The sequence below is a fragment of the Zootoca vivipara genome, chromosome 10 (assembly GCF_963506605.1).
Source record: "Zootoca vivipara chromosome 10, rZooViv1.1, whole genome shotgun sequence".
Classification (NCBI taxonomy): domain Eukaryota; kingdom Metazoa; phylum Chordata; class Lepidosauria; order Squamata; family Lacertidae; genus Zootoca; species Zootoca vivipara.
In genome coordinates this window covers 53314057-53332632 of record NC_083285.1, presented here as the reverse complement: position 1 = coordinate 53332632, position 18576 = coordinate 53314057, and the positions used below count along the sequence as shown (strand labels likewise).

Genomic DNA, 18576 nt, shown 5'->3' with positions numbered 1-18576 from the left:
TTTTAAAAAAAGTTATATGGCATTATTATTCATGCAGAGTCTACATTCATCAAACTTGACACTGAAAACCAACTGCCATTGTTGGCCATTTTCTGAAGTTAGTTACTTTAATCCCTTATTTATTTATTTATTGAATTATTTGCATTTTCAAAAAATGGGAACAGAGAGCATATTTAACCCCCTATCCCACTTACAACTTCCTTGCAAATACAGCATGTGTACATATACCATGTGACTTTCCTTCCACACTTTTCCTCGTTCCTTCTGCTTTTTACTGTACTGCTCCCTTGTTCTTGATGAAATCGTCATTGCTGAAATTTACTAAAACCTTTAAAGTGAGGAGGCAATTTGCAGAACAAAAATTTGACTTCTGAGTCACGAATTGAATGGCCATTGAAAAAAAAACTCTCAGTAACATCATTGACATGCTAGCCAAGGCTTGTAGATGCACCTAGCATTTCCAGTCTTGCAGAAATAGCAGAAGATAGGGTTGTCTTTCTTCTCTCACAGTCTGTGAAATCCCTACTGTTGTGACTTTTGTTCAATTCTAGTTCACTGCTCTGGGGAATCAATATTCAGAACCAGTTCGGTAGACTCCCATACCCATTTGGTAATTCCTTGCTGGTCTGCTCTGGTTTCCAAAATGTGAAGGAAAGGGAAAAAAGGAGCGTCTCATGGTTACCTTGGGGAAGCCTCAGGTTGTTTGTGATGCATCCAGGAAAGGAATCACCCATGTGCAAAGAATTTTAAAAAGAGAGAAAGTGCTGAAAGAATAAAAAGAAAGTATATTCAGAACCAGCACAAGGGCCTCCCGATAGCAATTGGATAGGTGGAGGCTTGGTTTTTTTAAGCCTAAAATTTGGAAGAACTTCATATCTAAAAGCAATGGTACCATCTATTTTAGAAGGCCAAAAGTAATTTTTTGTTGTGTTTTCTTTTACATAATTCTCTGCTGGGATAACTTTCATCAGAGCAAGGAGTTGGGTCCCTTCCAACTCCACTGTTAAAAGAACGCACACTGTCTAAATAACTTGGGGATACCTGATCATGTATTGATTACAGAAAGAGATGTCTTTGGTGTGCATTGTACTTGCCCAAATTTCCTAAAACTAATGGTTACATTTGGGAGTCTGTGGTCACCATTGCTTCCTAACTTCTTCAGCCATGTTGTGTTTCATTTGTCTCAGCTGCAGACAAAAATAATCCAGTTATTTTGATGCAGCTAATACATAGCTAAGTTTAACTGCTCAGAGGGCTGACCTGTAAGATTAGCTCAAGCTTTTCATTCAGTTAATGAATATAAATGAATGTTTTCAACATCAAATTTATATTGGAGAGCTTTCTGAGTTACCATAATACTGAGGCCTGTACTGGTGGTAGATACAGTATAAAGAAATGTTGCAGGTGAACGACTTCATACAGCAGGACTCTCCTGGCTTGAACTTTGCCCGTGAAGAGCAGCTGGAGGAGGAGGAGAGGGCAGAGGGCGAAGAAAGAGCTGAGAGATGGAGGGCCCCCGTCTTCCCATTCTTTGGACCCCCTGGGAAACTCAACAAACCTGCTGTACCTGGAACTGTGGACAGCCTGATGAAGTACTGTCTACTTTGGGCCTGCCCATAAAAACCAAGTCTATAGTGAGACTTTTGTGGCTGACAGGGAAGCTGTAACTGTGCATTTTTGTAATATTTTTTTTAAGTTGTCTGTTGTTGCTTCAGTTTTCTGCACACTGCTTATAGATATTTTAAATATATTAAGCTGTATAGAAATCAATCAATCAATTAATCCCAATCAGGGGAACTGGGAAACCCATCCAGATGGACAGGGTATAAATAATAAAAAATATTATTATTTTCAAGGCAGAAACAGGAAGTGCAGGAGTGTTGATGAGACATCCAGGTAGATTCTTCATGTGAACACAAAAGACGGATTGAATGCTCATTTTCCTTCTGTATTGTATAAACTAGTGGCTGTTAAGCTTGGCAAGTGTGCTGTGAAATAAGCAATACTGCATAAGTACAGTGAAATTGCTGCTCTGTTATTAAAGCATTCCTGGAGCTTGCTCTTTAACCAAACCAGAAAATGAATTCGCTATTCAGCTTTAGGGATAACATTCATGTTTAAAATTAACTACCATGGTTCTTCTATAGAAAAACACCAGCCTAAAATAGTTCTGCAACTGAGATTGAGTTCCAGGCACTCCTCCTTCATAAGAAATAGGAGCCATAGGATGGGGATCATAGTTCAGGGTTGTTAAATTCCATTGAATTATTATAGAAATTTCCAGTAAGGTAAAGGTAAAGGGACTCCTGACTGTTAGGTCCAGTCGCGGACGACTCCGGGGTTGTGGCGCTCATCTCGCTTTATTGGCCGAGGGAGCTGGCGTACAGCTTCTGGGTCACGTGGCCAGCATGACTAAGCTGCTTCTGGCGAACCAGAGCAGCACACAGAAACGCCGTTTACCTTCCCGCTGGAGCGGTACCTATTTATCTACTTGCACTTGATGTGCTTCTGAACTGCTAGGTTGGCAGGAGCTGGGACCGAGCAATGGGAGCTCACCCCGTCATGGGAATTTGAACTGCCGACCTTCTGATCGGCAAGCCCTAGTACTGCATACTAAAGATTATGCATTAAAGATTGTGCATATAGTCGACTAATTTATATATTTAACAAGTCTATATTTTTTAAAAAAGTATTTCAAGAATGAAGAAAGCAAATGCTCTTTATTGTGAGGAAATCGAGTAAAGCCACTAGGTCAGTATTTTTAGAAACAGGATACCACAGAAAGCTCGCACACATACTAGAAGTTTAAAGACTGACCCTTTTAATAGTAACCTTTTTATCATCTCAAACCATCTCACTTTTCCGAATCAGTTAAAGGTAAATTAAAATTTTTCTGCAGATATAGCAAAACCATTTTTTATTTATTTAAATAGCACTTTAATAACAGTTGACTTATGTGTGTCTTTGCTATCCATTCAAAGTCCTGTCCCATGACCTTCCTATTGATCTCTTCCACAGCTCTCTCCTTTATCAATTATTTGATAAAACTCTGTAGGTTAGCAGTTCCTAGATCAGGGAGTTGGGAAGTTCACTGATTTTGGATAAGATTGTGCTCCCTCTGAATTAACAAGTACATAGTTCAGGACTCTTCTAGATCCATCTTTGCCACTGGAGGCCCAGATAATTTATGGGGCAAGATTGGTATGCAAATTTGGAATGAATATTCTGGGAAAACCTGTTCTTATTACTTAGTATCTAGGATAAAAATTATACATTACGAAACTAGTTCCTGCTGGTTTGCATTCAGAGTTCCTCAAGTACAGTGGTACCTCGGGTTACAGACGCTTCAGGTTACAAACACCGCTAACCCAGAAATAGTACCTCAGGTTAAGAAGTTTGCTTCAGGATGAGAACAGAAATCGTGCTCCAGCGGTAGCGGGAGGCCCCATTAGCTAAAGTGGTGCTTCAGGTTAAGAACAGTTTCAGGTTAAGACGGACCTCCGGAATGAATTAAGTTCTTAACCAGAGGTACCACTGTATACTGTTTTAGTTTGGGAAGTGGCACTTGGAGTTATGTCCATCCTTACACTGCAAAATTGGCATTGTAAAAACAAACCCTAAATGAGAGAGTCTGCATTAATACAGAGGATGTACACCACAGTTTTGTCACTGAAATTGATCCTTTCCTCTCTTCCTTTCCAAAAAGGAGCTATTAACAATGGTGTCTTACTTGTGACTATGTCAGTGCAGGATTTCCATTCTCACAATGGTTTATTCAACATTTCATTTTCCTTGCACATGTCTTTCTAACGTAGGTACAGTATAAGGTTTTTTAAAAATTGTCCATTAACTTTTAGTAGCTACTGCTACCTAACATAGCTTAAGGTTCCAACCCATATCGTCCTCAACAATCACATGTCACATTTCCTGATGTCACTATTAGGAAATTCATTCTACATATTGTGCTGGCCTCTTGTTGAGTACAGGTAGCCAAATTCTGCAGCTGTTCTCTCAGAGCATCACGTTGACCGTGTCCATCTATTGTTTTTACAGCTGCATTTGTGTCATATTTTTCCTTATATCTGACAGGATTTTGGAACGCTTTTCTTTTAAATTCTCCTCCTTAATATTGTTCATCTAGCCAAAGACATTCCCTTAGCTGAAGTGATGTAATTGTTTTCTGCCTTGCAGTATAAAGCCTAAGCAAAATTGTCATGTGCAGTTCTGGGGTGGAACAGAGACAGTAGAAAGTTTTTGGATAAAGTAGCCAAAATATGAATTGGTGCGCCTTGGAAAATACTAAGGATGTGCAAAGGGTTTGCAAAGGGGTTATTTAAATCTGTAAATTGTCCTCTGAATTGACAGTGACTATATTCATAGTGTAATAAGAAGCGTAATTCTTATTGGTGACTTCTAAATTATTTGATAGCTATAGTGCCATAAATTCTGCCTTGTCTATTAAATCACAGCAAAACAAATGCAGCCCCCTATGTACTAACCTTGAACATTTCTGCTCATTCTAGCATTTTAAGGCAGCACAGATTTCCAATTGGAAAGCCCAAGAGGTTCACTAAAAAGTCTAAATCAAGGCAAACAGCCTAATCTTTTCAAAAACTACTGCTGAAAAATATAATGCAGAAAATATAATGCAGAAAAATGTCTCTCATTACTGATATGGTGTTTAGTACTTTATGAAACCCAACCAGATGGGCGGGGTATAAATAATAAATTATTATTATTATTAAAGAAAAAAAATACAATTTGTGGGTAAAGGGTAACAGACACAAAAATCGCCCAAATGACCATTGGTAAGATGTTGAAGGACCAGTTAAGAGAAATTAATATAAAACAGGGTTTTATATTTAACTTGTTTACTGTGAAAGAATCCTGTGATTCCTCTATGGATGGCCAATTCTGATTAAACATTTTCATGGCTGTGGAGAATCATTCCCAAGCCACTTTTTCCACGATAACCTAAAACTTAATGCAGAGCTTTTACTGTGAAAGTTGCCTTTAAGAAAAGGTCTCCAGAGTCAGTGAAAATTGAGACTTGTCTGGCAATCATACTTATGGCCTGTAAAACCACTGGGCAATGTGACTACAGTGGTGCCTTGCTAGACGAATTTAATTCGTTCCACAGGTCTTTTCTTATAACGAAAAATTCGTCTAGCGAATCCCATAGGAATGCATTGATTTTTTTTATTTAATTTTTTTGCCCATAGGAACGCATTAATTGAAAAAACCTTTCGTTAAGCGGAAATTTCGTTAAGCAGGGCATTCGTTAAGCGAGGCACCACTGTATTGGGAAGTGGACAGAAGGATAAACTAGCAGCCCAATTCACAAGGCTGTCTTTTAACACACTTTTTTTGATGTAGTAGAAGCTGAGATTAATTTGCTCTTGCAACGGGCCATAATTGTACCAAACACATTACAGTCACAACTGGAAATTTTGCACGTTTTGGCAGCTTGCTGTAAAAATGAGAAATCACCAGCCTCTTTGAGCATTGGTCTCTCCAATACCATGCCTAGTTTCAAATGTTACTGAAGTGCACTCTCCTAAAAGTGCCTGCAGAAGTTAGGCTTATCCAGGTTTTCCAAGTTGTTGCTCCATATTGTAAGGGGGGGGGGATAAACCACTCTGAACTCAGCTATTAACACCGAACACAATTTCTTCCCATCTTCCTTATATGAGCTAGCAAGGAAATTCATATGTTCAGTCATGTTCACAGTTGCCTTTTCTCCTTCCAGGTGGCAGCACATGTCCAAAGATCTTCATAACTCCGCTGTGCACGACAAGCAGCACAACTAGACTGTATGAGCCGAGCATTGGCAATGAGGTGGCTCAGAGAATAAATGGAATCGTACCAGAGAAGCCATCTTCACAGCCAGCTTCAATTCCAAAACCACAAGGTCAGTAGCAGCTCATATCTGTGACCAGCTGTTGACTCTCGGAGGCCACCAAGTCAAGTACCTTTACCAGTATTTTGTGGCACAAATAAAATGGCTCACTCTCACACACTAACCGATCAGGTTTTGTGAGATTATAGATGCATTGTGGTGAAAATAGCAAGGGATAGATGCAATTCTTGTCTTTCTTTATTTAATTATATACCGCCCTATACCCAGAAGTCTCAGGGCGGTTCACAGAATAAAATCAAAATATAAAACCACAAAATACATAATCAAAATAAAAGCAACACAATAACACCCCCCCCAAAAAAACCACCACATTTTAAAGGCATAGGATGTCAATCAAATCAACCAAAGGCCAGGTTAAAAAAGGAATGTTTTTCTCTGGCGCCTAAAGGTGTATAATGAAGGTGCCAGGTGAATTTCCCTGGGGAGAGCATTCCACAGATGGGGAACCACTGCAGAGATGGTCCGTTCACGTGTTGCCACCCTCCGGACCTCTTGAGGAGGAGGCACACGAAGGAGGGCCTCAAAAGATGATCTCAAGGGCCGAGTAAGTTCATATGCAAAGAGATGGTCCTTGAGGTATTGCAGTTCTGAGCAATTTAAGGCTTTATAGGTCAAAACCAGCACTTTAAATTGGGCCCAGAAACTAATTGGTAGTCAGTGCAGTCAGACCAGGATCGGTGTTATATGCTCAAACCATCTTGCTCTGGTGAGCAACCTGGCCTCTGAATTCTGAACCAGGGGTGAAGTTTCCAAACCATCTTCAGGTGACACTGCAGGCTTATTTGCCGTAAAGACAATTCCTCCAACTTGCTAATTGAGGAAAGCTTAGGGCATTTTCTTTATTCCGGATCTTTGTTCAGTCAAAGGTCTGCCCTGAATGGAGTGGAAAATATTCAAAGGCTGTCTTTGCTATTCCAGATCTTTTCTGCCAATAAACAACAGGCCCTGACCTGGTTTTGTAGAGTGTTAGTTGGTACTTGGTTTCTTTCTGAAAAGCAGCTTTAAATCTCTGGAAACCAATTGTATCAATTGGGGGGGTGGAATTCAGGGGGGGGGAAATGTGTGCAATGTTTAAACTTGCTTTAACATTTTATTTTATTTTTTTACATTATATTGCTGCTATCTGAAGCAAACAACTACATGAATTTAGCCTGGAAAATGTTAGTTATTACTATCCAGGGGTGCAAATAGGGCATTAGAAAAGAGTGAATGAAGTTCACAGAATGAAAGCTTCTTTTCTCTTCCCTCCACTCTGTAGCCAATTGTGCCCCTTGAAAATGCCTCACCATAGTTCCCTTCTGAACCATGTGGGATGGTGTGGATGGGAAGCTGTCCATAGCTGTGTAGGCCTAATCATCCTCTATCACATTGTTATCTCCAGAGAGAGGTTTTTAGGGGTGGTGTAGGTGGCTGTTGGCCAACTCATTTCAGCATTTGTTTAGCCTTTAAAACAAGGCACAGCGTGTGTGTTTACAGTGTTTGCTAAGGTGATACCACATGTGCATACAGATCAGCATGACCTCAAAGTAAGTTTTTTGGTCCAAAACTAAATGGTTTGTCTAACCAAATTCCTGGAACAGTGTGCACTTTCATAATCATGTAAACAGAGAAACCTTAGGATAGGCAGTCTGCTGTATGTCTGTTACTTTGGTGTTTTGGAATACAATGGCACAAAATAATGGACTTGTGTAGATGCCAAAGCAATGGTGGTCCCTGTCCTGTACTATCTGTTCTGATAATTCTTGGAACAATGGGATGGGATATGTTTAATATTTAAGTGTTCAGTCAGAAATTTTGTTTAGACAAGCAGTGAGTTAGGAGGGACATGACAGAGGTGTATATGATGAAGTACAGTGGTACCTTGGTTTATGAACACAATTGGTTCCGGAAGTCTGTTCATAAACTGAAGCGAACTTTCCCATTGAAAGTAATGGAAAGTGGATTAATTTGTTCCAGATGGTCCGCGGAGTACTTAAACTGAAGTGTACTTAACCCGAAGCATGGGTGTAATTGGTTCCGGAAGTCTGTTCATAAACTGAAGCGTTCATAAACTGAAGCGAACTTTCCCATTGAAAGTAATGGAAAGTGAATTAATCCGTTCCAGATGGGTCCGTGGCGTTCGTAAACCGAAAATTCGTAAACCGAGGTGTTCATAAACCGAGGTTCCACTTTAGATAGAAGTTTTCTCTCTCCCATAAAATATTAGAACCTGAAGTGATCTAATGAAGCTGAATGTTCAGGACAGATAAAAGCAGTATATATATATATATATATATATATATATATATATATATATATATATATATATCAGGACCCAGGTGGCGCTATGGTTAAACCACATTGCCGATCAGAAGGTCGGCGGTTCGAATCCCTGTGACGGTGTGAGCTCCCGTTGCTTGGTCCCAGCTCCTGTCAACCTAGCAGTTCGAAAGCACGTCAAAATGCAAGTAGATAAATAGGAACCGCTACAGCGGGAAGGTAAACGGCGTTTCCATGTGATGCTCTGGTTTGCCAGAAGCGGCTTTGTCATGCTGGCCACATGACCTGGAAGCTATATGCCGGCTCCCTCGGCCAATAATGTGAGATGAGCGCACAACCCCAGAGTCGGTCACGACTGGACCTAATGGTCAGGGGTCCCTTTACCTTTACCTTATATATATATATATATATATATATATATATATATATATATATGTGTGTGTGTGTGTGTGTGTGTGTGTGTGTGTGTGTGTGTAGTGCAGGAACCTAAGGCCCACGGGGGTTGTTTAACTGGCCCACAAGCCACCCCCGAGCCACTCGCTCAGCGAGTCCCCATGCCCTGCGCTAAACCGGCACAGCATGGTGCGGGGACTCGCTTTCGCGGTGCCAGAAATCACGTCTGCACAGACGCAGATGTCGAAAATTGTGGGCATGCTTGCTCACACATGCACACGATCCAGCCCATGGAGGGATCTCCGCTGGAGTGAACCGGCCCAGGCGAGGTAAACCTTGCTGACCCCTGATATTAAACTATGGAATTTGCTACCAAATATATAGTGATGATCATCAGTGTGGACTGCTTTTAAAAGAGGATCAGACAGATTGCTGGAGTATAAAGCCTTCTGTGGCTATTAGTCAAGGATGACTGTCTTCAGATATTATTTCCAGTATCTGAGATGATACTCCTCAGAATACAAGTTGCTGGGAACTCTGCTTGTGGGCATTTCCTTCTTGAGGAGGTTTCCCCTGAGATGTGACTTATGAAATACTAATTGTGCATCTGTAGAAATTGTTTTATTGTTTTTAGTCTTTGTAGGAATGGATTAAGTGAGTTTTTGTTTCCTTTCATTTTATCTTGAACTTATCAATGGTTTCAGGCTGTGAAACAGTTTATAGAATAAAGTAAGTTGTCGGCCACAATGAGAACTGGATGCTAGACTAGATGGGCCCTTGGTATAATTCAACAGGGCTGCTCTCAGGTGCTTAATGGAAGGTTGCTTTTAACATTCTTCACTCTGCTCAAGATGCTTTCTATATGACACAGCTTTGTTATCATTAACACCATCTAAGCTGCTGCTTAAGAGGGTTGGAGGAGAACTCAAAACCACCAACATGACTGAGAAACAAGAAGGCTACAGAACAATCCTAGGAAATAAATCTGAATGGAAGTAGCAGCAGCTTGTTGTTTAGTCGTGTCCGACTCTCCATGGGGTCACGAAGAGTCGGACACGACTAAACGACTAAACAACAACAAGCTGCTGCTACTTCCATTCAGACTTATTTCCTAGGATTGTACTGTAGCCTCCTTGTTTCTCAGTCATGTTGGTGGTTTTGAGTTCTCCTCCAACCCTCTTACATTTTATCATCTCTCTCTGTTAGCTAGCTGTTCGATTTCATGGCAATTAGCTGATGTTCACTGGCCTAGATCTGCCTGTCATTACTAGAGAAAACACAGAGTAGGAAACAGCTCAGTCTCTAACAGCATGCAGGTGGATGTCAAAGCAGATTTGAAGAACACTGACAGATAAAACAGCTATAATGAGCAATTACAACAGTTCAAAGAAAAACAGGGTGGTGGTGGCTTTCCCTCCATAATATTTTCTTAAGTTTTCTGAAGACCTCCGTTAACATGGGGAGTAGGAGGAGTTGATGGGTCAGTTACAGATGCCTCATTACAGAAAGAAACACTTGGTTTTCATCCTGCTGGGATGCTTGTAGGGATTGTGATTTTTGTTACAATTATTTTTAGCATCCTGTGCATTTGCTCTCCATGCTGGACTGATTTTCTTGAGCTATTGTGAGTCCTGAGCATGTGTTTGTGTGTGCATGCATATACTTTTTCATGAGCTTACAGGTAACTTGGTCCTCAGAAAATATCCATTTGTTCCAGATTCACAGGTGATAGTTGTACTTCACAGAAATTGCCACACAAGGCATGTGACTGACCACCTTTGGTTTGCCAAAGTTTTGAGGTTTTGTTTTTTTATTTTAACATTTTGATTCTTTGATTGGGTTTGGAATTCAGGGACCTGTTAGACCACGGTTCAAAACCCCACTGAGCCATGAAGCTTACTGAGTAACGTTGGACCAATCGCTGCCTCTTAGCCTAATCACCTCACAGGTTTGCTGTGGGGATTAAATGAAGAGGAGGAAAAACATATATGCCACCTTGCACTCCTTGGAGAAAAGGTGTGATGCAGTAAGTGCAATAAATAAATTGGGGAGAGACTGCGGCTTCAGCTGGGAAATTCCTTTCTTCTTCTTTTGGCAGCCGCGTATCTAGCCTAAAAGCTATATTTCATAACCCCTGATGTGTTGAGAAGCACTCTCTCTCCCTGTGTGTGTGAAAGAGAGAGGGGGAGAGAGAAAGGGCAGCATTCGAAATTAGCTGGGTGCCAGTTGTGCCAGTTTGCAACAGGCAGCCGGCCTTTTGTGAGGAGGTGGAGATGTCTGGTTGTCAAGTTTGGCCCCTAACATCTCCATCTGGCTAGCTTGTGTGGCTGCGATGCCACACCACTCAGCTGGTCTGTTGGGCAGCACAGCACCATTAGATACGCTGCCCCACAAATCAGCTAATTCATGTGGCAGCACGGCACCAAGAGACATGTGTGTCTTTTGGTACCGCACTTCCCCACAGACCATTTGCTTTGTAATCTTGCACGCACAAAAATGCACCTAGACATATCATTGTGGTGACCATAAACTAGATTTAAGGTGCTATTTGGCTCCTGGATTTTGTAGCTCAGTTTCCAACACTGAGAGGCAGACAGACAGATAGAGACTTGTCCATTACTGACTTGGATTGAGGAATATGGTTTGCTTGTTCCTCTCCCTGATTCAGGTTTGACCCTTGGTGCTTGGGTGTGTGTGTTTAGTTTCAAATAATCCATGCCCCATCAATGTGTCCACTGGTGTATTTTCTTCTGTAAGGACTGTCTCTAGGTTTACATTTATGTACCATTTGATTGCAATAAAACCTCAAAGTGGTTTAAAATAAAGGGAGTGGTCTGTTTTGAGTTATTGCCCAGCCCTGGAAATAGCTTACCGTATTAGGCTAGAAATTACATCTGAGCTTATGCAGAGTGCTTTTCCTTGCTGTTGAATAAATACCTGGTATTCATAAAGCCATTACTGAATGTTTTGCATATATTATCTCAATTATCCTTGCAAGAGTCCTGTAAAGCCATTATTATAATTCCCATATTGCAAATGTTTGAGAGAATGCAGAGGCTGAGAGGATGGCTTTCCTAAGGTCACCTAGTAAATTGGAAATTGCTGTAGAGCATCTGCCTTGTATGCAGAAATTCCCAGGTTCAGTGGACTGGCACCTGCAGCTAGGGCTGGATATGTCCCTTGCCCGAAATTCTGGAGAGCCACTGCCAGCCAGTGTAGTTAATGCTGAGCTAGATACCAATGGTCTGGTTTTTGTATGACAGCTTCCTATCAGAGATGGGCTCTGAGGTGGGGTCTTCTTCATTCATTCACATCGTCTTATGCAAGCCTATGTACTACGTACAGAAGAAGTTCCTCTCTGGCGAATTTTGGATTGCAGGCCAGGGAGAGTTTTGTACATGGCATTGAGATAATTTTGAAAGAAATTGTTGGACAAGGCACACCTTAGTAAAAAGGCAGAGAAGCCAAAGAAGAAAGAGTTCTGGCTAGAAGAGGAGGGGCCAAAGAGGGTCCATCAATGACCTCTTGCCCAAAGGCTTGCAAAAAACCTGGAGCTGCTTCAGCTGCAGGAAGTTCCAGAACATCTTACAGCACGGGTGTCAAACACAAGGCCCGGGGGCCAAATCCGGCCCGCCAGACCTCGTCATGTGGCCCACCGAGCGCCCCAGCCAGCGGGACCCAGCAGTGGGACCTTGCTGCTGAAGCGCTGCGCCAACAAAGCGCCGACAAACAGCTGGGGCCGGGGAAATGCTTTTTGCCCCTGGGTCCCTTCGCGCTCTTTTCTGACGCTGAATCAAGGCGGCGACCCCCCCCTTCCCTTTCTTTCTTCCTCCCTCTCGTTCTTATTCTTTCTTTCCCTCTACCCTGTTTCTCATATTTTAAGACATACCCATAAAATAAGCCATAGCAGGATTTTTAAGCATTCAAGGAATATAAGCCATACCCCGAAAATAAGACATAGTGATAGGCGCAGCAGCAATGCCGGCCGTGGCAGGAGGAGGAAGAAAAAAATAAGACATCCCTTGAAAATAAGCCATAGTGTGTTTTTTTGAGGAAAAAATAAATATAAGACGTGTCTTATAATATGAGAAACACGGTATTTCCTTCCTTCTTTCTCCCTTTCCGTCTTCTCTCCCTCTTTCTTTTTCTTTCCTTCTTTATTCTCTTCCTTATTTACTACTCTTCTTTCTCTCCCCTCTTTCCTTCCTTCCTTCCTCTCTCCCTCCCACTCCCTCTTTTCTTCCTTCCTTCCTTCCTCCCTCCCTCCCTCCCTCCCCTCCCCTCCCCTCCCTCTCCCTCTCCTCAGAAACATAGGACTTCTGGCCCTTAAACCCTGGAACCAGGAGAGCAGCTCCAGTGAGTCAACCTCAGCCAGTCCCTTTGGTGAAGGGTGGTGGCTCACTGGCAGAACATCTGTCCTGCATGCAGAAGGACCCCAGCATCTCCAGGTACTAGTAGCTCTGCAAAGGTCCTGCATGAAACCCTAGCGAGCCTCCACCACCCAGTGCAGTTACCAAAAATCATTTTTCAATAAATTGTACAATAATTGTACATTTGAATATCTACTTGCCATTATTCTGACTATGTTTCTGCTTTCAGAGCTAGTTATTACTTACATTATTACAAAAAAACGGTAATAATTGAATGCAGTGACAATAATTTATGATAATAAAGAGTGGACACATAGTCCTACAGATACAACCGGCCCTTTGAGGGTGACCAAACTGCTGATGCGGCCCCCGATGAATTTGAGTTTGACACCCCTGTCTTACAGCATCAAATCATTTGTGGGCTTTGTGAATTAGCCTTGCTGCTGTGCTCATTAGTTATACATCTCTTGAAGTTGTAGAGGCTGGATCTTGCTTAAGTACCTAAGAAGATGTAGTGTGTGTGTGTGTGTGTGTGAGAGAGAGAGAGAGAGAGAGAGAGAGAGAGAGAGAGAGAATAGACAGAGTACACCATTTATTTACATGTGTCTCCCCACTTGTACAGGGGTTCTGTTCCTGGCCGCCGCATGCGTCACTGGGATTCCCCTGTTCCACCCTGTCCCCTTTCGGTGCTGAAAACAGCATGTGTGTCACTGGGAGCGCACGTGCTGATCATGCACAAGTGGGGAGTTGCCTGTATTGATTTTCATACAATTTATATATCACTTGATATATAAAACAACAAAAACAAAAACACCCACAAAGCGGTTTACAGAAAGAATGAAACAATAAAATCGCCAGTAAAAAGAGCTATTAAAACATTTAAATAATAATTAAAATCAGTGATCAGCTAAAAATGGACTAAAACACATGTAAACCTTCTACATATCTGGGCAGGCACTGAAAAGAGTACAGTTTTTGTGTTTATAATAATAGCAGTGTTTATAATAATAGCAGAGCTCTCCTGGAAAAAAAAATGTAATCTAGGAAATCTGGTGGTTTTGGAAAGGGTTTTAACAATCCCATTGGCCTTTCCGGGAGTCACAGTGTTAAACAGCTTTGATATATGAAATGCCTCCAAATGCAAAATACAGTATAGTATGTTCCTTTTTCTTCACAGTGCCTCCAAAGCCATTACATCTGCAGAATTCACAGTCATCCATTGCCCACCAAACCCCCAGGCATAAAGCTTTACATTCTACGAAGCCAAGAATGGAGGAAGTTACACCTACCTCTTCTTGCGTATCTAAAGAAAAAACTAGTAAAGTGTCTGATCTCATCAGTCATTTTGAAGGAGGCAGGTAAACAAGTTTGTTTCATTTTTGTTCAAAAGGGCACAGATTAAAAGAAGCATAAGTGACAATGAATGAGGAAATGGTGTGTGCTCCACTTTTACAGCATAGATAGATGGTTGTGTTCAATCTAGTGAAGTGCAAAATTGGGAAGCTGATATGTTTCTTAAGGCTATATATTATCCATTAGTCTCTCCTTTATATAGGGCCAACTCGTTCATTCTGCACACCAAGTATCTTCTTGCTAGTCAAATAAATGGGTCGATATATTGGTTATGGATGTCAAAGGCTTGCATTCCATTCCTTTAGATGGGGCAGTCTAACTCTCTTAACAGTGGAAACAAAATAAAAAAAATCATTCCAGTAGCACCTTAGAGACCAACTAAGTTTCTCATTGGTATGAGCTTTTGTGTGCATGCACACTTCTTCAGAAGTGTGCGTGCACACGAAAGCTCATACCAATGACAAACTTAGTTGGTCTCTAAGGTGCTACTGGAATGAATTTTTTTATTTTGTTTCGACTATGCCAGACCAACACGGTCTCTTAACAGTCTTTCTCCACACTCTCAATCTGTCACTCACTCTGATTCCATCCACCATGCTACCAACATTTGGCTGCTGTCACTTATGCTTATGCTCCATTAAACACTCACACTCAAACAGTTGTCCAGATTTGATTTCCCATGACAATGAGGATCGATTATTATATAAACAACACGGTTTCAGTTATGGCACCCATAACCATATTCAAAATACCAGAACAGTTACCAGTATTTGTGAAGAGGGCTTTCACAACTTAAGTGTGGGTTATGTTCTGAGAATTGCGCCTAAAGCCAAAATTGTGTATAGTCAAAACACATTGGGTACAGTGGAAGGTGGAATTGCCAAAGTCTTTCCCCCTGGATGCCCACCCCCTTTAAAAATAAATTTTTGTCAAGCTCGTAAAGCTGAATGCACACAAGTTAAATGTGCATCAGTTGTGTGTTTACTGTACAGTGGTACCTCGGTTTAAGAACAGCCCTGTTTACGAATGATTTGGTTTACGAACTCCGCAAAACCGGAAGTAGTGTCCCGGTTTGCGAACTATACCTTAGTCTAAGAATGGAAACTGAACAGTAGAAGGGCACCCAGTGGGTGGCCTCATTAGGGAAAGAGCACCTCTGTTTAATAATGGTTTCGGTTTAAGAACAGTCTTCTGGAACGGATTAAGTTTGTAAACTGAGGTACCACTGTATATTATTATAGAAAGATTCAGGAACAGGATGCAGTACGATTTGTATCAGATTGTAAATCTTAGTTTGTAAACTAGTGTAAAAAAGTATTCAAAAAGTAACCATAACAGAATTGCTTTTATAATATACTGCTTTAATAACCCAGAATAGACTTTTTAAATTTACTGGGAATCCACTCCCAGGCACCAGTTCTTAAAGTTACAATCTTTAAAACTAGTGTGAATATGAGTCATTTGGACCAGTATCCTCCCAACAGGACCAGTAGCCCTTTGGACCCTTAACTTCTAAGCCATTTTATCCCCAGCCAGCTTGCCTAGGCAGCTGGCTGGGGATAAAAAGGTGGCATGCCTTGCCTGCAGCATCCAAGCTTCCCAGGTGGTCTCCCATCCAGGTACTGGCTTGCTTGTAGCAGTATGGCTGCAGGTGCCAGTGACTGTGCCTCTTGCATGCCACACAAAAAAGCTGGCTGTGAGAAGAATATGGTGTACATGTGGAAGTGGGCTCTGTTCTGAAGTATGGAGTGTTGCTAGGTTATGCTAAAAATAAAGAGAAGAGAGGTAGAGTTTGCACCTTGGTGGATAATCTTTGAGTGGATGCACCAGGTGCTAAAAATGAACCTAGGAAGAAAGCAAAGCATAGAAGTGTTCAGGGAGCTGCCAAAGTACACAGCAAAAACATTTCATTAAAAAAAACCCACCTGAAGTGGTACAGTCATACCTTGGTTTAAAAAGGCTTCGGTTTGAGTACTTTCAGTTTAAGTACTTTGCAGACCCAGAAGTGTTTACTTCTGGGTTCCGCCGTGCGCACATGTGCAGAGGCAATCTGTGCGCTTTGCGCAAGCGCACTTATCGCCGCTCGGGTTAAGTACTTTTCGGGGTGCGAATGGCACCCTGGAACCAATTAAGTACTTAACCCGAGGTACCACTGTATGTTGAAGGAGGGAAAATGAGAGGTAAGCTTGGGCTTTTATGCAAGGTGGTAGGATTTCAAGGAAGAGAGCTGCAGTGAGGGGGTGAGCCCAGGTGCAAGGAGAGGGAACATGGCTGGTGTGGGAAGAGATAACACTCAAAATACTTTGGTGGAAAGGGGAAAGATGATCCTATCACAGTGATCACTTTAAAATGGTTTACATGTTCGAAAAGGTGGGGAATAGAACATCTTTGTGGTGTATACACTGTCACTCTGAACAATCACAGTGGAATAAATACAGTGAAGTTTGGAGGAATGGTGAAGACATGTGCCAAAAGAAAATAACAAAGCATTAGGGCAAAGGTTGGGGCATTGCTACATTGGCAGCTTGTGTAATGTAGGGCTAAGAAACTTTGGTGCGCCAGGTGTTGTTGAACTCCAACTCCCATCAGCCCCAGCTATCATGGCCAGTGATCAGGGTTGATGTGAGTTGTAGTTGAGCAACATCTGCTTCTCTAACCCTGAATTTGAAAAAGTAGACTTTTTGATGTTTGGTCTGTAACTATTGTCTCCCTTCAGCCCACTTCTCCAATTTCTGACCCTGATGAAAAAATACAGAAAAACAATGTAAGGTAAACAAACACTTATATGGGGAGAGGCCATTGCACAGTGGAAGAGCACACACTTAGTATGCAGAAGGTTCAATGTTCAATTCTTGTCCTCTCCCATTAAAAGGGGAGCATAGGCTTGAGACTTTGGTGAGTCACTGCCTGACAGAGTAAACAGTGCAAGGCTTTGTGTTCTTTTTCAATGTGTTCATAATAATCCATAGAGAAAAATCCAAGAAAAATTATTCAGTGCTTCAGCAAGATGTATTGATGTTTGTTTAATGTAGGTAGCAAGGAAACATTGAAGTGCACAGTGGGAAGAAGTGCAGTAAGGCTGCATTTCATGTTGAAGAATGTTGTGTTTTTAATAGTCATATTTGTTTGCAATGTAGCAAAGTAGAGGGTGAGATGGTGTTTGGCTTCATTCTCAATATCATTTCCTCCAACCTGAGCTCTGATATGAGGAATCAGTTGGCTGGGAGAAGGGCAGTGGATGCAGGAAAAGTTCAGATTTTCTCACCTTTACCTTTATTAGTTGGCGAAATCCCTGCCACTTTGTATTTGTTTTGGCTGCCCCCAGTCTTAAAAACCCACATATGATGTATAAGCCTTAGTAAGCAGCAAATGGCACTGACTGTAGTATGTTGACTTCAATGGGGCTTAACCAAGTTTAACCAAGCAAGTCCTAAGTGAATAGGTTTGTAGCCATTCTTGGCCTCTGAAACGATGCTCACCATTCTCTCTGCAAATTTTTTGGTCAGCTTTGTTTAGCATTGCTCTACTGATACTGCTTTTTTTTTTGGCGAAGATTATAGGAAGGGTGTTCTATTCACTTAAATTGTTCATGTAATATGAATTAGTTTTCACTGTCTTTTATTCTCTTTTTAGCCCATCCATTCCTAGTGAGCTGAAGAAAGAATCCTCTGTTCTAAATGTTGCTAAATCTCAAGGAAAGCATGGGCCAGCACCATCACCTCAGCCAAAATTCCTCACCCAACACCCACTACAGAAGCAGGGATATAGTACAGATCACTCTCAGGATGTACAGAATCGCACAGCCAATGGAGAAGTAGCACAGGACCAGTTGGACTGCAGGGACAGCACATTGCTGGTTCATAATGCGAGTAGGGCCATTCAAAACACAACATTTGACAGCAGCTTGGTAAATGGAGAACGAGAGAACATTAGTACAGACGCATTGCAAACTACAGCAGCCTGCAAAGGGCAAACAATCAATAGCTGCTGCCAGACTCCAAGTGTGAACACGTTATTTCCATCGGGAAAAGAAAGTGTAGAAATGATTACCAATACAAAGAACAAGCAGATTGAGGAGCACAATAAGCAAGACTCGCATGTGGAGACAAAGGTAAGGCAAGCAGTTTATAAAGAAATGTGGCTATAAAAACAAAATGCACCTTCTGCATTATTGAAGTATATAGGCCTCTGAAGGCCATACAGACCATGTGTATTTGCATTCAAATCTGATAGCTGTATCCCTAATGCTTTTTAGACCACTCTACAGCATGAACAGTATAT

The 18576-nt window shown here is 41.6% G+C and overlaps 1 protein-coding gene across 14 annotated transcripts in view; it reads left to right on the top strand.

The window, feature by feature from the left end:
* FGD4 (FYVE, RhoGEF and PH domain containing 4) overlaps positions 1–18576 on the top strand; it is a 125463-nt gene that overhangs the window by 60556 nt on the left and 46331 nt on the right. For all 14 annotated transcript variants that reach the window (XR_009558291.1, XR_009558289.1, XR_009558288.1 and 11 more), the window contains 3 exons: positions 5750–5911; positions 14120–14300; positions 17929–18406. Coding sequence is in view for 8 of the 14 variants with exons in the window: in XM_060279944.1 (XP_060135927.1) it covers positions 5750–5911; positions 14120–14300; positions 17929–18406 (821 nt within the window). In the remaining 6 variants the exon portion in view is untranslated. The remainder of the gene's footprint in view (positions 1–5749; positions 5912–14119; positions 14301–17928; positions 18407–18576) is intronic.